Raw genomic sequence first — 27,868 nt, forward strand, 5'->3', positions numbered from 1 at the left:
TGGCAAAAAGTGTCCCAATCATTTGATTTTGTAAACTATCCAAAACACACAAAAAATAGCCTATATCTCAAACTTCCTGGCAAAGTGAAAAATTGCTACAAATGTAACATCAATACAAGAACAAAATGTATGCAAACTCAAACTGGATACACAGGAGTAATCAAAAATGCAGGTTAAACTCAAAGCACATGCGGTAGGCTATTTACTGAAAAGAGCCGCTCTGAGCTGTATAAGTATAATGAGCCCTCTGATATAGTATAAGTGCACTACTATATTGCAATTTTATTTCAGTTCGATTAGTGCAACTAATCGCAATAAAGCAGGATAATTAGTTCATTTAAAAAAACGATTATTCACCTTCCATATGCGCTTTAAGTCTTTAATGTAGACTGCATTTTAATCTTTGTTTGCATAAATTACAGTCGATTCACAAGAAATATCCATTCCTGTACATCCTTTTTATAATCATCAGACAATCTCTTGTTTGACTGTAAAGTCGCAAAATGCATGATGTAACAACAGATGGTGATAATGAACAAATGTAGTTTATCTAGTAAGAAGACGACACTGCGCTGCTTCAATGCATTACAGGCTCATGATTCATCAGAATGCAAAATGGAGTGTAGCTTTCAGTCGCGCTACACGGCTACTTGGAAAAAGTAGCTAGCCACTGGAAAAGCTACAATGTTTTAAAGTAACTGCTACTGTCCAGATACTAAAAATGTAGTTACTATTAGTGGTATCGTGACTTGTACTGTAGCTAGCTACTCCCCAACACTGTTGAACAGTATGAAATATGTTTAAATATATTAATCATAAAATAACAATAACTTAATGAATTTTATAAATTCCCTTTTTTTCTAGACTTTCAGACTGCAATATCAGAGAAGAAGGTTATAAAGCTCTGGCTTCAGCTCTGAGATCAAACCCTTCACACCTGATAGAGCTGGATCTCAGAGGAAATGATCCTGGACAATCAGGAGTGAAGGAGCTCGATGATTTACTACAGGATCAGAAGTGTCAACTCAAGACACTGAGGTGAGACGTGATCAAATAACACAAAATAAATATGCATGCTAAATATTCATACAAAATATTATTTCAGTAATACAATAAGCTCCACAAGTTTTGTAGTGGGGGGTACTGAGTTTTGTTTAGATACAATTGCAACCCTCTACGCACACCTTGGCAATAGAATCGCCATTAGCTAGTCAATTTTTTTAGTTTACTCACCAGACTGATATATATATGATTCCATCAAATCTGCTTGTCTTTGTAAAATGCCACAGCTTTTTAAATATCTGAACGTACACTCTTAACATCAGTCAATCAAGCATTATTTAATGATAATCAAGCACTATTTAATGATAGAACTTTAGTAATTAGAAATAAAACTTGGTAACCATGTATGCATGCATATGTCATTTTAACTGAAATTAGGGCTGGTGGTGCTTATGTGGACAATCCTTATGCTGGCTGCGCATCCACTGAGCTGAATTGAAATAATACAGACGGAGAGCGAAACTATCAAGCGCTCAGATATATTTTCAATTGCTGAACACTGACTATTCCAAACTCATACTTTGCCTCTAACACACACACTGGCGAGTAACATCTTCTTACTCGCATTGTAGAGGGTTGAATTGTATTGATAGTATTCAGGAGTATGGTATTAAATGTTTCTGAAGCTGTAGTTTAATGCCATCAAGCCCAGGTTCACTGTATCACTGTATCTCTCTACAGCAGTTCTGTGAGTCTCCAGATGTTCACAAACATGCAGTTTCACAAGCCAGTTTTCTCTGCGCTGATGTTTCTCACATATTGCTTAAAGCCATAAAGACATTTAAATTTCATCTTCCCTTCTGCAGGATTTTGAGTCCTACTGCAGAGGAAGCCTGTACATATTTGACAGAACTTGTGGGTAAAAACCCGTTACTCCTGAGAGAACTGAATCTGAGTGGACACAAACTAGAAGACACACGAGTGAATCAGATCGCTGCTCTACTGCAGGATAAACACTGTAAACTCAACACACTGATGTGAGTATTTTGTTTTAGTGACATAAAATGTTACATTATTTTTACTGTAGTGGATAATACCATTCCCTCATTTGTTTGAGTCAGAGCAGTTTTTCTCTTAGCAGACAATAATGTTATATATTAAAATTAAGCAAACAATTAAAAACATACACATTTAGATAATTACTTTCACAGATTGTATATAATTTAAATTAAGTACACATACTGTATATGCTTTAATTCCTAAAGCTTATATTTTATATCTATTGAGTTTTTACTTTAAAGTATGTTGATGTGTGCAACAATTTGGTTGGGGATAGAGACCTGCAGTCCCGTGGGATCTCACCCAACGCAACAGAGTGCGACACGGGACAAGATTTGATAGCGGGAGAATAAAATTATTCGTGGGACTTCCGCAAATAGAAGCATCTAAAAATAAAATATCTAAAAACAAAGAAATTATTATTAATCTATTGCACAAAAGCAACAAGAACAACTAAAAGAAAAGAAAAATGTATTTACAAATGCAAGATCATGCAAAGTTTTTATTTTTACAGCATTGAGCAATGTAGCCTATCACAGACTGTTGATTTATTTCACGCAGTGACCAATCAGATGTATTTAAGTTAATCCACTCACTGCTCAAAATGCCATAGTTTTTTGTTCAGTGCTGGATTTTGTTCACACACTCATGAGTCCTCTCAATATCACAAACAAATTGTAGACATCATAAAATATTTTTGTGCAGTCAACTTTACTGATTATAACTAGTTTTGTGAGATGTCAGCTTTTTAGTGATTATAAAGGAAGTGCTTTTTGCATGCATTCTGCCATTCCAGACCATGCACACAGTAGCCTATGATTGCTTTTCTGTTAAAATAACAGTGGTTTGTGAATGTTGATGCTTTAATAACAAATATTTTATTGAGAGCGTTTATGCTATGATGTTGTGGCAAGGCACAGCATTTCATGGACGTAGTGATCTATGTATGCTTTTATGCGTGCATGTTGCAGGTGGAAGCCGGAGAAGGTTACATATGTTTTTGTAGGAGCAGGACAGAATCTAGCGGGAGGGGCTGGGAGCGGGACTGAAAAAACTGTCCCGAGGAGGTGTCTAATTAAGAGTTGTGAAACATGACTCTTTTTTTTTTTTTTTTTTAGCTGCACAACAAATTAGTGCCTGTTCCAGAACAAAGCAAATTAAATTGTGATGTTCCAATTTTTCGGCCACAGATCTTTATCAGCTGATATTTATCTTAATCCCAGCCTCTTTTGATTGACAGGATATAATCAGCCCTGATTGTCAGCTGTATTTAAACAATCAGCTGATGGCCGAAAGCAAGGAAAATCGCTTATATCTGCCAATACCAATTACAAAAAACAAAAACAAAAAACTTGTTTTTTCCCATGCCTGGAGAAGTATAAAAATTTAAGCTGCATTTGATTTGACACAAAATTTGAATGGAAACTTAAATGCAGAATGATGTCATTAACATTATTGATCCGATTTGGTGGTAGAGAGAGACTGTAAAAATTTAGCACCCAAATGATGACATTGACACGGAAGAACCCCTTTCGAAGTTGATCTGAAATTGTGTATACTTTAAACCATTTAAAAAATCTTGCGCCTAACTTTTAATTTTTAAATTAAAATAAAAACGGAAAGATTTTTTACATTCAAAACCTGCAATGAAAAACACCTGCAATAGTTTCACTTTGTAATGTCATATAACAGTAAGAGAGAAAAATAGATCAGAACTTAACTTTTAATTTAAATAAACAAAAACATTAAAATATTTCAGTGATGCTTTGGATGAACGATATACAATATATTGGCCCATTCAAATCAACAATATATAACAGCTTTTGACAGCGCCTCTCCAGCTCAGCTTCTTGTTCGTCTCACCAGAACACACACAGCAGTGGAGTGGCGCGTTCACAATCGCAGCCTGTGATTCGGTCCACTGAAGAGGTGCTTTTCTGTGGCGAGCAACTTCTATGTTGGCCTTGTTTCAACGGTGACAAGTCAACAGTCTGAACGTAGTTGCCGTTCGATGCCTCTTTATAAAGACAGAGCGCTGACTGCTATTCACGCACTTGAACGCCGTTGCAACGGCTGTTTTTTCTTTTCTTTCTGCTGATCTCCCGCGCCCCTGCAGTAGCCTACCCAGCAAACATTTGGACGTTTAATGACCGTTGAAAAGACGTCCGTCCGAGACGTCCCGTCATGGTTGAAAAATAGTTCCAAAATGGAAGTTGAACCGACGTCATTTCTGGCCGTGAATTCCACGTCTTTTCTGGCCGTGAATTCCACGTCTCTTCTGCGCGTCCCTGGACGTCTAAATGCGTCGTCATATGTGTTTAAATGTGTTGCTGCATAATTTAAGTGTATATATAAGCCTGCATATAAAATAATCACACACCTATTGTGTAACATCGTGAAAGACAATCAAGTCTTGAGGTTTAGCCTACACATCTTGACAAAGGTTCTAAAAAGGTCCAAAATTGGTCCAGTCAGACCTGAACGTCAATAAAACGTTTTAATCACGTGTACATCAAAAACAATAACACATTATTTGTGGACATAAGCAAAAAAGAAGCATGTTCTGATTAAGCACAACATTTTATTGATATTGAACAGCCAAAATTTCTCTTTATTTTTTTCAATGTTTAACATTTCGTGAGCTTAGAATTTTAAGGTTCTATCTCCACTTTTGGTTGAAATTGAGTTTTTGACAATCTGATCCATTAGGTGTTTATTAATGCCTGTGTGGTGTTATTTTTGTAAAAAAAAAAAAAATTGTTAGTAGTTATTAATAAAATAAAAGGTTCCATCTCACAAAACATAAACCGAGTTTAAAAACTTTGATGCTTTATAAACTACAATAAACGGAGATAGAACCTTATAATTCTAAGCTCTCGATTTGTTAACCAAACTAAAATACCAATTGCAAAATACTGAATTATTATATAAAGATAGTTCACCCAAAAATGAAAATTATGTAATTTACTCACCAAATTCCAAACCTGTATGAGTTTCTTTCTTCTGCTGAACACAAAAGAAGATATTTTGAAGAATGTTTGTAACCAAGCAAATAGAGCATCCACTGACTACCATTATTGGAGAAAAAATGATTATTAATGGGAAGCGACATCTGCTTGGTTACAAACATTCTTCTAAACATCTTTGTGTTTAGCATAGAAAGGTATACAGGTTTGAAACATGAGGTTGAGTAAATGATGACAATTTTCATTTTTGGGTGAACTATCCCTTAAACACATTGTTTGGCTCATTTTTTGTATCCACCACCCCCAGCTCTTCCTGGAGTGTGTTTCAGGTGTTCTGCCATTGCTGCATCAATTTCAGTGTCTGTAGCATGTGGGCTCCACCTCTTCACAGCATCTAAGGGAAGAGAATATATTTCTTTTTAAAATAAATGAAAATTAAAAATTTGAGGTAAATGACATGCACTTATTTTCAAAATATTTGTATGGTCTTCAGCTAAATTCAAAACAGCATTTGTCCCCTGCCTCTTCAATACCACTGTGGTGCCCTTGAGAAAGACCCTTAACTAGGTGTGTAACAGTGAGAAAGTGAACAGGACATTTCTGATAAAGACAGGTGGGCTGTGATGTCCCCTGAATAGACATGTTTAGCAATTCTAAAATTACAAAATTTTTAAAGCAGTTACTGAAAACATACATGTTCAAATCCAGCTAAACATTTCATTCTACTTCAGATAATTTACTTTCTGAAAGAAACTCTCAAAAGGCTACATTAATAATTTACAGTAATAACTTTGACTGTATCATTAAACATACTTTATACTATGGTATACCGTTGTATAAGTTCAAAGCAACTTTTAGCCTACTAGCTAATTTTAGCCAAACTCAGTTAGCCAATTTCAGTTGACAATGTGGGCATCATTTCTTTCGGTTCATTCATGTCAAACAAGTAAAACTCTAGCACGTGAATCTAATAATACAAAATGTACGTACCCAACAGTAGATTTTCAATAATATGGGCCTCAATTCCTCCTCTCTTCGTGGTTGTTCAAACTTCAGTGTTCCGGAGTGAGTCTATGGGGAAAACGCGTTAACATCTCGTGAGATAATCTAACCTATCGCGGGATTTGGTAATGTCGGGAGATCTTTTGTTACATCTTGGCAGCACAGTTTTGGCAATTACATCCAACTCAGACATAAATGGTGACCAGATATATTTCTGTTTTACATGCATACATTCCATAAAAAAAACAAAAAAAAAAAACACAACATTACCGAAAAGGTAAGGTAGGCTAAGGTTGAAATAATGACTAAAATGCAGAGGCTTTGCATTAACTTAACCACACTGGGAACTGTGTGATTATAATTTATTTAAACAAGATAAAGTAAATATATTTACTTTGTATACAATTCGTGTATTTCATAAAGATAATTCCTGGGGGTTTTTTTTCTGTCTTGCTTGGATGTGTAAAGGACGTCAGTGGACGTGTATTCACAGCCTTGACGTGTAAAGGACGTCAGTGGACGTCTTCACAACCTCTTAAAAACTACTTGGGCAATTAAATGAATTTTTGCAGTATTAACCATGCAAGGATTAAGCACAGCTTTTGCATATTTCACAAGGATTCCATGATGGAGGGTCATGATGGACTATAAATGCACGTGTAAAAGACGTCGCCAGGTGACGTCCTCTCACCCGATACTATAGACGTGTAAAGGACGTCAGTGGACGTATTCACACAACTTATTAAAACTTTAATTTAATAAAAAATGTAATTAATTATTGCAGTATTAACCACACAAGGATTAAGCACAGCTTTATCACAATTGATTTCATAGAGGGTCATGATGGACTATAAATGCACGTGTAAAAGACGTCGCCATGGTGACGTCCTCTCTCACCCGAAACACAACATGGTATATTGAACTACACGTAGCTAAAAGTCAAAATAACAATTATACATGCAACCTCAGATAACTGTAGACATGCACACATGTATCTGAATGCATTTTTAGGAAATGTTCTGTGTTACATATTTTTACCGATTTATGCCGTCATACCGCGACTATTTTTGGCCAGGGACACGACGTTGGCGTCGGACCAATGTTTGCTGGGTATCCACAGTTTGAGAACCACTGCCATAACTTATTGACATTTCTGAAATTCAAAATGCTGATAGAGAGAATTACAAATATTTACAAATCTTAGTTTGATCATCATAGCTCTGATTCATTGTCTTTTTTCTTTGTGTCTTCAGTCTGCGTGTATGCAGTATTACAGAGAAACAGTGTAACACCCTGACTTTGGCTCTACTTCCAAACCTTTCACACCTGAGAGAGCTGGACCTCAGTGGGAATCAAGTAAAAAAGTCAGGAGAAAAGCACTTATCTGGTGTACTGAGAGATTCACACTGTGAGCTGGAGAGATTGAGGTGATGAATATTCACATACAAGAATCAAACTGCTTAAAATTGCTTGAACACTAAGCTATATACCTGTAAAAAATATTCTCTTTAGTATTAAGTGATCTGGTGAAATAAATGACAGGGATGTACATAAACCTTATTTTAACATATAAAAATTGCTTATAATCAAATAATGAAAATAATGAATTTGATTATCGATTAGTCAGGTCTGCGCACTGTGCACAAAAACCATCCGCCTGTCACAGTAGGGAATAACCCGTTTATTTGGATAAAACGCCTATGGAAAACTGCAGCTGCTGTGCGAAAGGTGCACGAGTCACAACAACCCATGTTGAATGTTGAACAAACATGAAGAATGCATTAAGCGCTCTTGCATAAGGATTTACTGTATCTTGCCTTGTGCAGGGGATGCTTGGAAGAAAATGGCACTGATGAAGGGTTGAACCTGAAAACATTTTGCTGCACATTGCACTTTTAGTTTTCTGACTAAATAAAAGCTCTAGAGTAATGCAAGTGTACAAATTAAAAAAGTTTGGTAATTTCCCTACTGTAAAGTAGAAAATATATATTTACTTAAGAAATATACATTTTCATTTATTTTACAGTGCATTTGATGTACATTATATTAGCTATTAGCCTACTATCATATTAATTATTATTATTAAATAAATACATAATAAATAATAATAATGATACAACCCCATGTCCAGAAAAGTTGTCATATTTTGTAAAATGTGATAAGAATCTGTGATTCAACTCTCTTTAACCTTTATTTAACTAACAAAAGAACAAAGGATTTTTAATATTTTCACTGACAAACTTAATTGTATTTTGTAAATATAAACAAATGTTGATTTTGATGGCTGCAACACACTCCAAAAAAGCAGGGACAGAGGATATTAGGAAGGTAGTTATAATGTTTTTGCTTTTTTCAGTGTACATGTTGCAGTGTACAGCCCTGAATGAGGATCTCTCTTCTTCTGAATGTCTTTTTTGTTTTGTTTGTTTAAGAAAAGGATGTGACTTTACAGAATAAGAGTTATCTTCTTATCCTCTGTCATATTTTCTTGCTACATTCTCATAATGTAGGTTAAGAGGCTGTGATATGACAGATGAAGGCTGTTCTGCTGTGACTTCAGCTCTGAACTCAAACCCATCACACCTGAGAGAGCTGGACCTCAGTGGAAATAAACTAGGAGACTCTGGAGTGAGAAACCTCAGTGATCTACTGAAGAACCCACAATGCAAACTGGAAAATCTACAGTTAGTATCATTATACTTTACAGCAGTTACAGTGTGATTAAAGTTTACTGTTTAGTTAAAGACAACAGGGGACAAATAGTGGGGAAAGAGAATAAGATGACATCATAGATCATTGTTCTTTGTGTGTTTTTTTCCCCTTTATCTTCAGATTGTGTAAATGCAGTATTAAAGAGAAGCAGTGTGGCACCCTGACTTCAGCTCTGAACTCAAACCCATCACACCTGAGAGAGCTGGACCTCAGTGAGAATGAACCAGGAGACTCTGGATTTAAAAACCTAGGAGATCTACTGAGGGACCCACAATGCAAAGTGGAAAATCTGCAGTTAGTATCATTATACTTTACAGCAGTTACAGTGTGGTTAAAGTGTGGAACTATACTGTCACATTTCCAGTTTGTTTATAGTTTTCATGTCCTGTTTTCTGTTTTAGTCTTCTGGTCAGTTTTCTAGTTTGGTAATTGGCTCTGCTTTCTTTCGTTCCCTGCCTATAGTGTCCTAGGACGGTTACAGATTAAGTTCAGGTGTGTTCCCTCGTTAGCGGCAGTTCGCATGTCACGTCTTTTGCGAGCTCAAGTTAGTTATTTCAAATGTAGACGCGCGACAAGAATAATAGAAGTGCACTCGTTTTTTCCAGGCGCATCGAGATGAAAAATTCTCAACTTTTCAGAATGCTGCAAACACACCGCAGGTCATGTGACAAGAACCAACCGATCAGCCTCTGCCTTTCTGTAACAACATTGTAAGCTCAGCCGAACAGCTGATCATAGCTGTACAGGGCGGGTTTTTATTTCTCAACTCCATGTATACGAGCGTTTGGGACGCTCAGGGGTTCAAGATTAATGCAGTCAAGATGGTGGTGTGTGTGTTTCCGGTAAGAGAAACACTAGATGGAATCCGGTTCAACTTATTTATTCAAAGGGAATTTGTATTCGTTGATTCACAAATGTATGTGTGTGGTCTATAATAAACAGAATAAACACAAAGAAAACAGTTATAATTAAAGGATACAAAGATTCAGTTAAGTAATATAAATTAACATACATAGGTTAACTGCGTGCTGATTATATGAATAAAATAATAAAGTAAACAATGACACGCAGATTGCACGATCGTTGCGTATGCTCAATATTACAACAGCAAACATACAATGTCATCAAATTCAACATATTCAAAAAATATTGAACAAATCGGGTGATCTGTAAATAAGATGTGAATATAATATCTTGTAATCGAATATAACTACAATCATTTCCGTGCTCAAAGTCTATGACGACGGTTTGGTTTCACTTTGTGACGCAGTTTAAAAATGCGCTCTCCCCACGAGCAAATCTCGACACCCAGAACAACAATACCAATAACAAAGGCAAAATATAAATGAAAACTCACCCATAATCATCTACGCACTGAGAAAAAACATATACATTGTTGGACAACCGACCAGCCGGCCTGATTTGCAACTCAGCTGCCGATTTTGCATGTCCACACCTGGCCGAGCCGAGCCGAGCCGAGCCCTGCACAACACCAACGACTCAGGGGGCGTGGTTAGGGCTTTCTCGCACCATGAATACATCTAGTAGTAGAGCTAATGCAAGGGCTAAAAATCTATTTATCCTGACCTTTGGAAAGAAGGATGCAAACTCAAAATGGCACTGGGGGGAAAAAGTCCACATAAGATCACTTTAATCCACAAATAGAGAAGCGAAAAAAGACAAGGAAACGCAGTAGCAAAAGAACTGAGCACAACTAACACCAGACAGCCAGGGATTACTAAACTGAAAGTATAATTAGGGACTATCTAATTATAGTTTCAGTTTGGTAATCTGTGGTGTTAAAGTGATTTTCTGTGGACTTTTGCCCCCTGTGCCATTTTGAGTGAGTTTTCCCTGAAGAACTGCGACATAAGCTGCTTTTCCACCGTCGAGCCGAACAATTCTAAGAACAGTAAGAACAGTTCCAGTTGTATTTCCACTTGAGCCTGGTAAAGCACCTGGTAAACCGTTCTCGGCCCGGAATTATCAGCACGGTTAGCTTTACGTGCTGGTAGAATGCGTGTAGTGACGTCGCCACTCTATGGGGTTAGAATTGTTGCATTATTCCAAATAAATAGATTAAGATCCACAAATAAATTTAAAGAGATTCACAGAAATGTCTTAAACTCACAAATAAATAAAATGATATTTACCACAAAAATAAATAAATATATATTTACAAATGTGTTTTATGTCACAAACACAACTCTGTCTGGCATTTATTTGTGAACCGCTCTCTGTGCATTTGTAAATCCCCTCACGCATCTGTGGATTTTGAAACACTTCTACTGTTGATGTGCAGACAAATCCACAAATAAGTGGACTCCACCCACAGTTTCCTCAAGCCAATCAAATAACGGCCACATTTAGCTGACCAATCGTAGCACGTTCTCTCTACAACCAATCACGTTAGACTTTACACTCGGGGCGGGAACTGAATCTGATTCATTTTGAAGATATTTTTCAAAATCCACAGATGCGTGCAGCGATTTACAAATGCACAGAAACCGGTTCACAAATAAGTGACAAATCTCATTTTTATTTGTGAGTTTTATACATTTTTGTGATTTGTTTGTGAATCTCAATCAATTTATTTGGAATAATGCAACAATTCTAACCCCATATCACTCAGGATCAGTCACTTGTCTGCTGCTTTGCCTGGCTGACAGTTTCTCCATAGCTTGCTAAGTGCGCTATTTTGAGCGATGTAAACAAAAATGAATAAAAATTTAAAGAAATATCAGATCTTCCTCCATAACGCAGCCGCTATTTACATCTCATTATCATCTGTTAACTCTTGCGTTACCGAGGCAACGACTTTTGATCCCCGCAGTGGAAAACAAAACCATATCCGTACCAGCTGGCCCGGGTCGGCACAGAACAGAATGGTTAAGCAAAGAGAACCGTTCGGCCCAACGGCTATACACTCTATGACAGACTAAACGCCTACTGTATCTATTTAACTCTTTACTGTCAGCATTTCTGTCAGGACCTCTACCATCAAATATGATTGACAAGGGCGAGAACTCCCTGCGCATCCATGCAGCCTAGCATGGATAAGAGCAGGGAGAGCAGCAATAATCCCCCTTGGGGTAAACAGAACAGAACCAACATGAACATTTGCAAATATATTTAATTCAAGATTTTAAAGTACAACATTATTCGATAATTATTCTGATTCAAGGGGAATCAGAATGTCAAATCCTGACTGGGCGAGAGGAGGAGCTGGGGATGGAGGAGGGTAATTAGCTCCTGAGAAACGCGATAGCTGCTGATAATACTGAAGGAGCTTATATATATATATATGTGACCCGATCTGGCGAAATGAGTCGGAAGTCGCAACGTTCCATTTTAAGATATGGTCCGTTTATGTGGAAAAACAATGAAATAATAGAATTTTTTTTTTACTATTATTATTGCTAAATTTCAAAGAACAGACATTCAAAAATAATCTCCTAAAGTTTCGTAGTCCAGAAAATTGAGAAAAGGTATTTAAATGACTATTAAAGTTTACAAAGTTTTACTAAATTCGCTGGAAATGAATATTGCTTTTCTCAACTCCTCTCTGAGCATTTCCCGGGAATCCCCTCAAACGTCTCTGGCACTCTCTGCTTTCCAAATATGGTGTTACACGTTGTATAGAACCAATCATAAAGCTTAGAAATGTACACAAACGCTGATCATTTGTCAATGGGAAGCCCCGTTTCGACTGACCGGCACGCGATTGGTCCAGCCATCCTCCTGTCAGACTCGTAGCGCTATGTGTAAACAAGCTAGCAGATCTCCTCAGAAAGATTAAATATTATTAATTTGAGAAATGTCGCTGTCAAAAGAGAGCAAAGTCGCCAAAAGCGTTGAACTCACTGGAGGCTTCTAACCTAAGCTCTGCTGCTGGTCATCAAGAGTGGCTAAGGCTAGTCAGTGATGTTTTTTTATCTGGAGACGTGTCATCCTCTGATGACAGCTACAGCCCTGTGGTATTTATCGTGTATGGATGTGAGTGAGTGCAATTATTCTGTGAGTGTATTTATCTGCAAGGAGAATCCATTACAATGTGTTTGATTTATTTTAACCCAATATTTAACTGTTGGTATCTCCGTTATGAATATGTTACACTGTTATTGTCATCTAGCCTACACAAAGATATGATTGCATAGGTTAACATTATTTGTTCTCTGTTTCCTTGTCTCTCTGCCTCTCTCACTTTCTCTCTCTCTCTCTCTCTCTCTCACACACACACACACACACACACACACACACACGCAAAACTGTAGCACATCTGTTCAATCTTTCTGATTTTAGTAAATGTTTGTAAAAGTGCCTTTTAAATTATTTATTCAAATCAGGTTTCAGCCTGGCATAATATTATATATTAATGTCTTTGGTCAAATTAAGCTGTACAATAAATAGTTCATCCCTTTAAATGCAATGGATTTTGAAAGATATCAACAAAAAATGGGCAAAAAACTTTAAAAGCGATTTTCTCAGGTTTTCAATTGGAAAAAGAAGGCAGATGACCATAATTCAAATGTGTATATCTTTACAACCATTCAAGATATGACTTTGACTAGGATATCAGTTGAAAGCTTATGGTCTCCTCTTTCCATTGATACCAAAATCTCAATTTTGAAGTTTGGGTCACTGTGACTCATTTTGCTGGATCAGGTCACATATGGTGATGGGTGTCGTATTACTATAGGTAGATGTGGATCAGCTGAGGGTCAGCTGATGCGAGCTTGACTAACGTGACCTGCCAGAACTAACACTACGCTTGATTTTTTATCATTTTCACAAAAGTTTCATGGCTTACAGAAAATTTTGTTGGATGAATATCTGAACATACCAGTGTTTTTCCTAGCTCAAAATGAAGTGGCGGTGGTAAAATCCAGATCATGTGCACAGATGAAAGTGTACTGTGTCTTGAACTGGCTGAAGAAAACAATTTTTTATTTTGAGAACACTATCATACAGTGTTTCCCATAAGATATTGTGAGACACTGGTGGAGGGACCTCGGTCCGTCTAGGGTGGTCCAGGCCGGTCCAGGCTGGGGTCATTAATGTGTGATTTTAATAGTCCACCCACGACCCACACGCAATTATTAAAATTGGAATGTTAATTTTATTACTTTATCGCCCGCACACGCACTCTCAGAATGACTTGAGTCCCAGCTGAATTTTGTCGACAGTTGGAGGTGGGGCGAAATTTCACAGAGGCTTCCGCTTTGTAATTCTCTATGCATGAAAAACCCTGCATACAATGGGCTATATGAAAATAAAGAACAGACCCTCTGCTTTTAAGAAAAAAACAACAAAATCATTTGATATAGCTTCATGCATTCTTATTTTAAATACTGATTAATGTTTGATGATCCTGTTAGTTTATGTTTATGTGGTAAAAACATCAATCACTTGTTTCTGCTGCTTGTTTTGTACTAGAGATTCTGTACTCTTCCTTTCTGTAAACTGTGAAAACATGGATTGTTGGAAAATTCTGGGGAACAATAGTGGGGAAAGAGAATATAAGATGACATCATAGATCTAAGTCATTGTTCTTTGTGGTTTTTATTTTTTATAAATCTTCAGATTGTGTAAGTGCAGTATTAAAGAGAAGCAGTGTGGCTTCCTGACTACAGCTCTGAAATCAAACCCATCACACCTGAGAGAGCTGGACCTCAGTGGGAATAAACTAAAACACACAAGACTGGAGCATTTTGATGAGCTACTGAAGGATTCACGCTGTAAACTGGAGAGACTGAGGTCAGTATATTCACTTACAGCAAAGAAAATAGTGCTTTGGTGTTTAAATGAAACAGAATGAAAAGTTTTCTCATTTTCATTGCAGGTTAAGATCATGTGATATAACAGCTGAAGATTGTTCTGCTGTGACTTCAGCTCTGAACTCAAACCCGTCACACCTGAGAGAGCTGGACCTCAGTGGGAATGAACTTGGAGACTCTGGAGTTAATCATCTTGGTGTTCTGCTGGGCAGCAAACAGTGCAAGCTGGAAAATCTACAGTTAGTATCATTATACTTTACAGCAATTACAGTGTTATTCAAAGTTCACTATTTAGTTATTTTAGGACAACAGGACCAGTCACATTGTTTATAGCACTGTCTGTGTCTTTTGGTGTTTCCTTTAAAGAAAACAAATACTGAGCTAATGGACTGATGGTTTAGCATGTCTATCAGTAGAAAGTCTCAAATGCTGAAATCTGACAAACTGCAAAATGAGACCAAAGTGAGAACAGACTAAAAACTGATAATAGATTATTCTAACGGAGTTAAAGGGTAACTAAACCCTAAACCAACTTTTTTTTAGTTAATGATCTCTAAGAATGGGGCTTTATTAGTGCTGTTCATTGATTCGAGTAACTTTTTTGACATTTGGGTATAAAGTGTTTTAATTCTACAATATATGGTGTAAAAACGTCTGAGTGCTGCCCTCTTCAGGTTGAACGGTGGCTACTGCAGTTCAATTTTCCTATTGGATGTTTGCTGTGCTGCGTGTCGTAAGCGGTACTACGTGACGTAAGCAGGTTCCAGCTCACCACGCCCTTGCTTGGTACGAGCTACCACGCATAGTATTGCATCAGTTAGGATAGCTTCAAGTTAACGTAGATTTATCTGTATTTAGTACAGTGGTCAGGAGGCTACGTAGGTGTAGTGTTGTTCATGTAACATGTAAGGGTGCGCTGCCAATAACGCACCTAAAAGCTGTCACAAAGAACTGGGAAAAGTAATGATTATTAATATTTCAAATATATCAAGGAGACATTTCAATTGTTTATTAATAAACAAGTGTTTTCTGTGTCAAAGATGAAGTTGACGATGCCGACTCACGATCTTTGCAGTAGTGAATGCGCCAGAGAGAAATTCACATTTCATACGGATTAGCCAACTTAAGCAGAGAGCAGTCTGTTTTCTTTCGTTTTTAATTGTTTTGTTTAAAAGTACACATTTCATGCTTTCTATATACTTCTCAGGTCTGTGAGGCAAGTACCTTATATGCCGAGTTTCGTTTCATTTAAGAGATGAGCTCCACGCGCCGGCGCCTCCGTGTCCTGATTATATTGCCTGATATTTACCTCTTATTTATTAAATCCAGGAAATTGGTTGATGAAATATTGATTAAAATTAAGATACAATTAATACAAAACGAAATTCAAAGAAAGGCTTTCTACAAAAACAAACTTAATGAAGTGGTCACAATCATGTCTGCCCACTCAATTTGTCTCCCGATATTCGGGATCATCTTATCTTATTCATGCTTTTCACTTTTCATATAATCAACATGAAATTTAAAAAATATATTATTTTATTTAAACATGAATATGAAACTAAATCGTTTTTTAATGACTGGGCTACAACACATAGGCCTATTAGCCTACAGTACAGAGAATGTATTGTCGGAGCGTTGCCGGTGAGCATGTGGGGAGAGAGATAGCCTACGATTTTCGATCAATCATCGAATATTATTTTGCTTGATATGCCAATTCTTAATATTCTGTGTTTTAAATGCTTGTTTGAGATCTCTGTGGAAGTTTTAATTATAGGTTAGTGGCCCTGAGTGTCCCGATTTCGGTTTCATTTCGCAAATAGCCTACAGCCCTTATAATCATAGATGACGCCACAGGTTTTTATTTAAAAGAAAGAGTGTAGCCTACGTTTGTATGTAGGCCTATATATGTACACTTACCAAACTCGTGATGAAATAATGACACTGTTACACTACACAACGAAGCTCTTACTCTGTATTCACATCGTGTTTGCATTGTGATTTGGTGTAAGCATTTGTGAGAGTGCAAAAATTGCGTTGCAATGATAAGATCTTTATTCACGCGATCAACAAGACTGTCTGTCATCTGCTCAGTCAGTGCTCATCATGCTGCAACCTTTCATGTGATGAAATAGATTTAAATATAATGCTTTAAACGATACTTTACACGATTTGTTAATCTCGATAGCTGTAATAGTAAAAACGTAGTAAAAGTTTTCGAGAGTTTTCATGTAATACTAGCTATTTCATATGCAAGCATGTCAGCCAATCACAGCAGTGGGTGTTTGCACTGCAGTCTCACAGCAGACACGCCCCTTAAAACAGAGCGTTCAAATCTGAGGCTGAAATCAGGCTTGGAAAAATGGCTTTAATTTATAAATTATGACTATTTTTGATGTAAAAATCATACTAACATTATAAGGGCACCCCAGGCAACATTATAAAATAATAAAACAATCCAGTTCATGACCCCTTTAATGTCAAGCCCTGCATACAAATATTGCACATATTTTTCATCCGCTACCCGCCCGCAAGGAGTTCATTATCCGACCGCAAATTTTAGGAATGTCACAATCCACCCGTTTTAGCCAGTTTTATGCGGGTACCCGACCCGTTGCAGGACTCTGCTGCAGCGGCGTCTTTGATGTGAGTGATCATATATATAATCACTATTTATGGTTAGGCTAAAGTTAATCCTCTGGGGTCGACAAACGCATCGGCACATTTTGCTGGATTTTTTTCCACATAGCGGCAAAATATGAATATGCCTACAGAGAGCACGCGCTATTGACATCAACTCGAGAAAACTCATCAGATGCATGTACTTAACGTCGTCTCGCAACCCTGTGAGTCACTCTCCATTTTAGAGTCTGACAGCAGCTGTCAATTAATCCGTCACTGCGGGTCTCAGGTGCAGGCCCCCCCCCCCCCCCCGCTCAGCCCCGCCCTCAGTTCGTCCCCTCTATCTCCGCTGGGGTCTGCACACTTTTCCAGCATTTTTTTCAAATATTGCCAAGTCAGGCTCTGACCAGGGGTTTAGTTACCCTTTAAATGGTTTTTAAAGCACTTATGGTACTTTTTACAAAATCTACTTCTATAAAAGGGGTCATGAAATGTATTTTATGAAATGTTTTTAAGAGATCTTATGTCTGGATGTTAGCAGTTTTTTTATACCAAAAAAAAAAAACATGCCCCTGGAAATCAATTGCAAGGAAAAGTTAATGGAAAAGTTCATTTCTGACTCTGGGATGGGGTAATGTCTGGCAGTTGCAGTTTGTACTTGGATGTAAATTGCAAAAATGAAAAAAAAAAATAAAATAGAACAACTGTTTTTGGGGAATTCAAATCCACCTTATTCCTGACGACCTTACTGTGTTTTGAATTATGGGTGGCACTTTCAGTTTGGGGAACTTCCATTCAAAAAGGCTGAAACAAATCATTTCAAATCATAAGGTTGCCCTACAAGTAAAGCTGATCCATCAGTTTGACTGGATGCGCTGTCAATTTTCCTTCATGATTTATTTTAAGACATCATGAGAATAACGTTATACTTGGTATTTTAACGTGACATGTTATAACAAGAATATCTATGGCAAGAGCTTTTTTCAATCGCTGCTTTCTTTTCCTCATGATTATTTTCTTTTTTCCCTTTGCAATCCACTGTAAAAGTATGAAAAAGGACAACATATACTGCACATCTGTGGTCTGTTCTCCCGAATTTGATTTAAGATATATTCCATTAATAATTCACTGAAATGCACAAAGAATCTCTCGTTATTCTCCTCAAATCCTCACGTCTCTTACCAGGATTGTTCTCACAGGTAAATGCAATTTATAATCTGTCAAAATGACGGAAATCACTTTATAATAGTATCACGTAATGCTGAAGTTAATAAACATTTTTGATTAAGGCAACATAAGTTACATAATACAGATATATATTACGCGGTTTTGGGGTTATTTGGTCTATTGAAAGTACCTTGTTGATGCTTTTGCACTTTTAAATTTCCTTTTAATGTTCGATGATTGAAGGGTGAGTAGATTAATGTCATATCATTGTGACACTTTTTTAATGTATTGCGTTCATAGAGCGAGCGTTTCACTGATTGTTTACAGCTTAACGGAAGTTACACCCATTATTCGCGCCAAGCGTCATGGGGCGTAGGAATAAGGTGTATAGGGACGTTAATCTTGTTGATGATTGATGGTTATCCAATTAGATTAATAGTAAATAGGAGGCAAATCTGTATTTAAATCTCTAATTTTGTTTTCCAAAAGTTTGTCTCTGGCACTGCCACCTTGTAAAGGTACTGTCAGTTACTGCATTTTATTTACTAATTTAACATTGTTGCTTCTCACTGGTGTATGTTAATCCGTTGCTACACCGTGGAGTTCTGAGGGTCAGACACAGTATTTTATCTAACTGTCATACTGGTGTGTCAGCATTATTTAAATTGTTTATTTTTTGTATTAAACCACATCGCTTGTCATTAATTAGTTAAGATATGCTGTGATTTAAAATTTGAACACGTATACATAGACCTTTCATGGAACGTTAGGTCATAAATATTTGCCTTAAAAGTCATGGAAAAGTCATTGAAATTTATTTGGTAAAAAAATTATTATAATCAGCCATATTCAGCCTGATTATTTTTTCTTCACACAATATGTAAATATTTAACTTATTTAATATTTATCTAGAAAATATTTGTGATGTTCTTTATGAACTAATTTCATTAGCAGGCTAGCAGCACTCTTAACAATAGCTATGTTTTCATTATCCACCTATATGCACATTTTGAGAAATTGCATAAAAAGACACTGGATGGAAATGCTAAGATGAGCATAAATTATAAAAAATGTGCATAAAAAACCTGAGTTGGATGAATTTTTTATTAAACAAGAAAACGTGCATAAACCATGATAGAAACACATTTACCAAATAAATTTATATGAACTCCTTGATGCACATTAAAAAAGTGGACTGATCTCGTTGCACAGCATCTGAAATGCTGTTTTGGACGTTCAGAAATACCAAAATCTGTCAAAGTTGTTCGGTATAATTACCTACCAGAACAGTCTTCCCTGACTGCATTCCTAAAAAGCAAGTCTCCACCTCCAAAAGCAAGACAACACGTTTGTTTCATCTGCATGCTCTGAGATGCAAGTAATTTATTATATACAGGAATTATAATATATACAGTGGCTTCTCCTAATTTTCTATATCGAACACCAGTTTATCAGGAAGTGACGATTTTGTTCTCTTCAACTCACCGGATGGAAATGCTGCTCTATTCGGAAATGTTTTATGCGATATTCCAGTTTTGAGTTAAATTCACAACTTTGGATGGAAACATAGCTAATGATTTGGAATCTTAGTATTAAAGTCCCCCTGTGGTGAATTTTTAAATTTTTTATATATATAGTTAAAGCATATAAAAAAATAAAATAAAACAGACATATTAAGACCAAACGTATGCAAATTCATCAGTCAACACCATTGCTGGGTATTTTCTCCTCAAAACTGCCATTTACCAAAGACAGCTTCAAAAACACAGTTTGAATTGAAGCGGGAACTAATTTGCATATTCACAGAACTGTGTTACTAGATGAATCAAGGGTCAAGTCACCTTTATATAACCCTTTTTACAATACAGATTGTTTCAAAGCAGCTTTACAGTGATAACAGGAAAATAATGCAACAAAGTTTGTGTCTAGAAGAAACAAACCTAGAGGAAAATAGTGTCATAGTTCAGCTTACATAAGTTCAGTGATGGTTCGTTTTTGTTGTAAAAAGTTATTAATTTAGTTCATTAATATATATATATAGCCACTCTGGAGAAAACAGTGATGTCATCGTCCAGCTCAGTTCATATAATGGTGTCAATGCAGACAGATCAATATTATTGTTGAATATTAAGGGTCCCCAACTAATCAAGCCAAAAGCCAAAGGCGACAGAGTTAGGGTATAGAGTTACATTCAACTGATTTTAAGGCATAAAGAAATAATTTTTCATTGGACAAAACAATTTTTCAGTATTTCATGTTGATTATCAAAGATGGGATTTAAGGGATGCAATTATTGGCTACAAGAGAACTTAATATGGTGACTTGATGTTTATTACAAACACACTTAAAGATTGTAAATAAATGTACATTAAATGTCGACATTTAATGTACATTTATTTGCAATGTCAGAAGTCAGAAAGAGCTTTGTTGCCAAGTATGTTTGCACACACAAGCAATTTGCATTGGTGACAGAGGCTTTCAGTTCACAGAGACAACAGCAGGACAAAAATAGTCAAATACAAGATATATAATAAAGATATGTGAAAGACACACATATGTATATACTGTAGGCTACATATCAAAATAAACGAATAGACCATCTGTGTGTACAGGTGTGCAATATACAACAGAAGATTGCAATTTACACTGTAATAATAATGTTGCTTATTAGTTACAAACTAATTACAAATGCTGTAATTATGAAATCTTCTCTTTATGGAGATGATGATGAAAGATAAATGACATCAAACAAAAATTTCTCACAAAATATGACCTGTCTCCTCAAATTATAAATCAGTATAAGCTTACTGTCACGAATTGGGTATTTTTGTTTTTCTTTTTTTAACCAAAAATCTTCTGTATTGCAGCTTTAAGTAAAAATGTTATTAGTAATGTTATTAGTAATTAGTAAACTATATATGTTATATGTTATATAACATATAAGTATATGTTATAAATGTTATTAGTATACTAAACAAAATTGACTTTAATTTTGATTTATTCATTATTTTCTTCATTTTTCTCACGTTAAAAATCTGAAAATAGTCTATTTAATTATATTTCTAATAAATTTGTTGATTCAGTTTTTCAATCGGTTTTATATTGAACCTTAATGTACATTTATAACTCACAGACGTTTTGAAGATGATTTAATTATTACCTGAGTTATAACTAGTTTCCTTCTAGTTATGCTCCTCATGGTTTATGGTTCTGTAATTAAGTTTCCATGTTGTTGTTGTTGTTGTATTATATTGTATGACACTTACTCATGGTGAATTTACATGTATTTGAGCCACTGTTGTTTCTCTTTGTCCTCAGTCTGTGTGGATGCAGTATTACAGAGAAACAGTGCTATCTCCTGACTCAAGCTATGTGTCAAAGTCTTTCACACCTGAGAAAGCTGGACTTCAGTGGGAATCAAATAGAAAACAAAGGACTGGAGATCTTGTGTGAAGTACTGAAGCGTTCACAATGTAAACTGGAGATATTGAGGTCAGTAATGTTCACATACAAGAATCAAAATGCTTAAAATCACTTCTACATAAGATAATTTAACCAAATCACTTTCACTCAATATCTCATGAAGAGCCTGAGTTTACATTATTTTTTTATATAATTTATTATTTATATTTTATTATTTTGTGATCTGATGAAAGCAGGGTCTTAAATTGATACCCACCAAGTACCAAGCGCAGGTCAGTTTTGGCCATAGTGGCAGGTGATGATTTCATAATCCGTTAGCTTTATACTGTATGTGCACTGTGGCACAATGACCCTCTGTCAGTCAGTAACTTCACAGTCTTGAAAAATGTACAAGTATGATGAGATGATTTCAGCCACAGAGTAAACAGCAGTGGGATAATTGCATGACTAAGTTGCCTAGAACACATGCAACAACCAAACAGAGCTTAAGTAAGGAGTGCAATGTGTTGTTCTTTTTTTTATATATATATATATAATGTGTAGTTTAATTAGCTGATATTAGTAATTAAATATTAGTAGACCAGATGTGAAGCAGGTGTGAAACATTTTCCCATCAGCTTCTTTATTCTGGGCTGAGTAGACACCAATTAATGATAGCCTTGAATAGTTAGTGTAGCTTTGATGAGCAAATCAAGCAACTGTGAATTTTCCTGTCAGATTTGATATTGATGTAAAATTAATGTAGGTGAATTTCGCTGCCACTGGAAGTCTCTCATCACATGGTTTCTATTGAGATGACTGATTTTTTCCTGTTTCTGTTTGTCTCTTTCTAGTCTAAACAACTGTGGCATTACAGATGTTTCTTCTTTAACTCAGTCTTTGACAAACACAAAAGCACTCCAGTTTTTAAAAGAGCTTAAACTGAGTAAAAATACCATCGGATCCTCCAAGCAGAAGCTCATCGACGTGATGCAAAACTCAAGCTGTAACCTGAGGTGAGTAAACATCCTTTAGTTGCAGTAACACTAACAAACATAGGTGACAAATTTAGATGTATAATATTTAAAATACAAATACAGGGTTTTATCGGCACTAAAAATATTTTGGTTTTCACCAAAATAATTTTTTGTCCCACCAAAGCTTTATTTGGTCATCTAATGTGATATCTGAAATAACTGATGCACTTGTGACAATGACATGGAGCATTTTATTTATAAGCTTAAGGGGATTAAAAGTGTGAATAAAAATGCCTTATTTCTTTGATCAGATATCTAACTTCACATTCTTTCCGTTTGTATCGAATGCCGTTTTAAAGAAACACTCCAGTGATCTTAGTTGGATTATCGATCCTCTGGCAACAGGTGCATAAGGGCTAGCATGTTATCTTAGCATACCGTACAAACACAGTTTATCACATTAATATCATATTTTTTTCAATATAACGTCAGTCGAATGTTTAAAATAACTCCCTTCTGTGATCTGATGTGGCATCTTATTACAGAATGTCAAGTCAAGTCAAGTTTATTTGTATAGCGCTTTTCACAATACAGATTGTATCAAAGCAGCTTCACAGTATTAAATTAAAATGATACAACAAAGTTTGTTTCAAGAGGAATTTATTGATTGATAAAATTAAATTAAATATCCCCAAAATATCCCCAACTGAGCAAGCCAAAGGCAACAGTGGCAAGGAACCGAAAAACTCCATCAAGTGACCTAATGGTGTCCTAAAACTCCATCAGGTGACCTAATGGAGAAAAAAAACCTTGGGAGAACCCAGGCTCAGTCGGGGGCCAGTTCTCCTCTGGCATTTATGAGCTAGAGGACGGATTGTAGTTTGAACTGTAGGATTATATGAATGCCTGGCTGAAGAGATGCGACTTTAATCTAGTTTTAAACTGGGAGAGCGAGTCTGAGCAACGAACAGTATCAGGAAGACTATTCCAGAGTTTTGGAGCCAAATGTGAAAATGCTCTCCCTCCTTTGGTGGTTCTGGATATCCTAGGTATGACCAAAAGCCTTGAATTTAGTGATCTTAAAGAGCGCGATGGATTATAGGGTGATAGAAGATCCGTTAAATAGACTGGAGCTAAGCCGTTTAGGGCTTTATAAGTCAGTAACAAAACCTTGTAATTAATACGGAACTTTATAGGTAACCAATGCAGTGATGATAAAATCGGTGTTATATGATCATATTTTCTTGATCTCGTAAGAACTCTAGCGGTGGCATTTTGGACTAACTGTAGCTTGTTTATTGAGGATGCAGGACAACCAGCTAATAAAATAATATTTCCAAGTGGCATCATATATTTGGAAAATAACAGAGGGCCTAATACAGATCCCTGCGGCACTCCATAGTTTACTGGAGTTATGATCGATTTTTCTCCATTTAAATAGACAAAATGGTAGCGGTCAGATAGGTATGATTTGAACCAGCTTAGTGCTTGTCCTTGAACACCAGTATAATTTTGTAGTCGATCTAAGAGTAATGTATGATCTATAGTATCGAACGCAGATAACTTGCAAAGAATTTTACGGAGAACGTGCGAAAATAGACATAAGGCTGTATCTCCACAAGCTTTATTGTATTCAGACCAAACTTGGTACATGTCATCATCAGCATGACCTGAGGTTACATGCTGCGTTTCGGCACAGCGCCACCTACTGGTGCAAAGATACGAAAAAATGGCTATTTTTGCTTATAACTTCTGAACTGTTTTGGTCTCAAAATGGTCAAATTGGTCTCGTTAGATTCGGGACGGCATGCCGAGTCAAATGGTATCCACTTTTCCCATATCGGCCATTTTGGGCGTCGGCCATTTTGAATTTTGTACTAAGGGTTAGTGTAGGGCAGGGAACGACAACTGGCGGCCCGCGGGCCAAAACTGGCCCGCCAGCAATATTTTCTGGCCCGCCGGATTATTTTGGAAGTCCTAAATGCTGCACAAAACTCTTCCACTACTTGAGAAAAGCCGTAGTCGGTGTGAAATACTGTGTGAAACACCCATAGGGAATCATGCGGCGCGGGATTACATTTTAAAGTATAACTGTGCGTTCACACCGGACGCGAATAGCGCGTCAAATTCGCGCCTGCCGCGTCTAGTTATACGCTTGACCACTTTGTGTCCATTCGTGCGTCAAAAGACGGTAGCGGTCAGAACTCTGGTGTACTTTGGACGGAGCGGGCGGTCTGACTGACAATAGCCCACTCCCGACATCTTTTGACAGCGTATCCGCACTTAATTCTGACCACCTGTACACCTAGCTCTGAGGAGCTGTTTGGTACTGAAACCATTGTCAGTCACCAACATTCTTTTTTTGCAAGGATGTTTGAAATAGTTTGGCAGAAAATAGCCTACTTCATTTGTCAGTAGGGCAATATGATTTTCGTTTATGTTGCTTAGAAATTTGAGTGATAGGCTTTGTCCTATTTAATTTATGTTAGGCTATTTATATTTAATAATTTTTTTCTGTGGCATTTTTTTTCTCTGCTGACAGTACAATGTTAAAATAGCCTAATATTTATATTGACACGAACACAATTTTTATATAGCGTTTATTATAGGCTACTTAATCTCATTCTTGCCGTTAGAGACATTTGAATGTGAGATTATGGAAACGAGATCGTCAGGTCGGGAAATAAAGCGGGTGAACACAGAGTGTATTTTAAGCGGTTGCTGAATAGAACCTTGTGGGAGCGGGACAGAAAAAAAAACAGTCCCGCGCAGAACTCCTTAAACCTTAGGTGTGTATGTGTGTGTCCCGAATAAATAATAATACAAAAAAAAGGAATAAAGTTCAAAAGTCGGACTGTAAGCGAATGAGTATGATTGCTATTCACACCTTTATTAAAATGGCTGTAATCTGTTACCACAATAGTACTTGATCTGTTTAAAATGATTTCCTTGATATATGCCTAAGGTGTTAAATTAAAAATCTAAATTAAAATTTGTCTAATCCAGTAATTAATTTTTTCTATTTTTGATCTGAGCACAATCAGAAAATCAGAAAACCCATTGTTATTCGTTTTTTTCATTTTAGTTCAGGAAATAAATAATGGAAAAACAAGTCGTTTTTCATCTTTTTATTTTTGGTTTTAATTTGAAAAAACGATTGAACGAATGATCCACGGACGGTGACGGACCCATCATATTCCGCGATTATAGGCCTATATAAAAGTATTTAATTTGTATCCATAGGCCTACTCTGTGTAGCTGGCCCGCCATCTACTGGCTAAAAAAAATATTGGCCCGCGGCCAAAGTTACATGACGACCCCTGCTGTAGGGGGACGGAATACAGTAAGAAAAAAAAACCGTTTTATGCTTAAGGAGAATCCTCATAAACCACATATTCAAGTGTGTGTGTTTGTTCAGGTAAACCCTACGATATTGGGAAAACAAATTACCCATAAAGATATAAATAATTTTTGGTCCCAATGAGGAAACAAGGTCATAAATCATATTTGAAAACCAAAAATGCTAAATAAATAGTGTGATGGGTAGGTTTAGGGGTAGGGTTAGTGTAAGGGGAGAGAATATACAGTTTTTTTTACAGAATAAAAACAATTATGCCAATAGAATGTTCCCACATGGAATCCCTGTGTGTGTGTGTGTGTGTGTGTGTGTGTGTGTGTGTGTGTGTGTGTGTGTGTGTGTGTGTGTGTGTGTGTGTGTGTGTGTGTGTGTGTGTGTGTGTGTGTGTGTGTGTGTGTGTGTGTGTGTGTGTGTGTGTGTGTGTGTGTGTGTGTGTGTGTGTGTATGTTTTTGACCGAGGAAAAACCCTGAAATATTGTTTAGAAATGTTTGTATTAAGTTTTGCTTAGCTGAAAGTGTGTATGCCAAATGATGTAAAATCAGTAACGAATCTGTTTACAGGAATGTAATGTTAGTTTCAGTCTATTACACTTTGTACTTAATTGAAATATAATAATTAATTTGCAACTTGTTCCACTCAACACTGATTATTTTCTCTTCTAATTCCTCCTCACAGCCTCACAGAAGAAGAAGGCAGGGTTACAAAATTCTTCAAAGGCATTGGATTGTTTGGTTCGTCTAAACCCGCGGATAAACCTGTGAAATCAACAGCAGAAAAGCCATCATCGGATGAAGGATCCTCAGAAGGTTCTTGCTATAATACTGTAATAAATGAATACTGTGTGTATGATGGTAATTTTAGCGAGATGCGGCTAAAAAGCAATTCATAAATAGTAACACTGCAAAACCCACAGCTATTACCAATTCAAGCTTTTTATACCTGTATTGTATAGTACATTTAACAGCTTTAAATAGCATTGCTTTAACAAATGTACAGTTTATTATATTAGCTCTGTATTTTAAAAATGATTAGGCATAGAAATGAATGCAGCATTAATAGAAACATACATACACATTGTGAGTTATGTTGACTGGTTATTTGATGATTTAGTGTTCATACAAGATGTTTTGCTTTTTTACAGGTAAAATGGAGGAGGAAGATGAGCCTGATCTCAGATCAAAGGAGGATAAGCATGAACATGGGACTTCAGTGTAAGACCTTCATCATAATGATATTGGGATTAAACTCCTCCATAATGAAGCAATTAAAACATCGCTTATTGTAATTGTCAAATTTAGCAAAATAAACAAAGTCTAAAATTAAAATTACATCATTGTGTGATACATATGCAAAGATTTTAATCTGTGAAATCTGTCATATGTATCTTTATATTTATTTAACTTTGATCTGTTTTTTTTCGCTTACATTTTATATACAGAATATTTATTTTTGATACATTTTTATTTGAATGAAACTCTGTCTCTCTGCTTTGACTGACATATGGATGATGCCTGTTATCACACACAAGCCCAGACTAAGATTTAATATTGACAGCATTCATGTACCCATAATCCCATAATCCACATTTTAAATTGTAGTTTTCGCATTCCCCAGTCTAGATACTCTGTCCAATGCTTTTTGATCAGCATTTATAATTTTCTCATTTGCCATTGTATTGTATAATTGCACAATATGTTAGCATAATAAATATAAGTAAAAACTTGTTTATTTTGAAAAGTTCATTAGTTCAGTTTCCTTAATTGGAGTGTAACTGGTATTAAGATGCAACAGCAGATGCAGAGAGATTATGCAATGTCTCGAGC

At 36.3% G+C, this 27,868-nt stretch overlaps 2 protein-coding genes across 2 annotated transcripts in view; both read left to right on the forward strand.

Moving 5' to 3' along the window:
- The window catches only part of LOC309507893 (uncharacterized protein), a 313,871-nt gene that overhangs the window by 144,129 nt on the left and 141,874 nt on the right, over positions 1-27,868 (forward strand). Inside the window, exon 53 of the mRNA XM_082182320.1 lies at positions 865-1,038. Within this exon, the coding sequence (XP_082038446.1) occupies positions 865-1,038 (174 nt within the window). The remainder of the gene's footprint in view (positions 1-864; positions 1,039-27,868) is intronic.
- On the forward strand, positions 10,315-27,769 carry LOC309507936 (ribonuclease inhibitor-like). Its single transcript, XM_082182415.1, has 5 exons — positions 10,315-10,653; positions 21,626-21,799; positions 22,564-22,725; positions 26,721-26,851; positions 27,187-27,769. The coding sequence occupies exons 2-5, from the start codon at positions 21,678-21,680 to the stop codon at positions 27,258-27,260; spliced, it is 489 nt and encodes a 162-aa protein (XP_082038541.1). The 5' UTR covers positions 10,315-10,653; positions 21,626-21,677; the 3' UTR covers positions 27,261-27,769.

This window comes from Leuciscus leuciscus (genome assembly GCF_965113295.1).
Source record: "Leuciscus leuciscus genome assembly, chromosome: 10".
Lineage (NCBI taxonomy): Eukaryota > Metazoa > Chordata > Actinopteri > Cypriniformes > Leuciscidae > Leuciscus > Leuciscus leuciscus.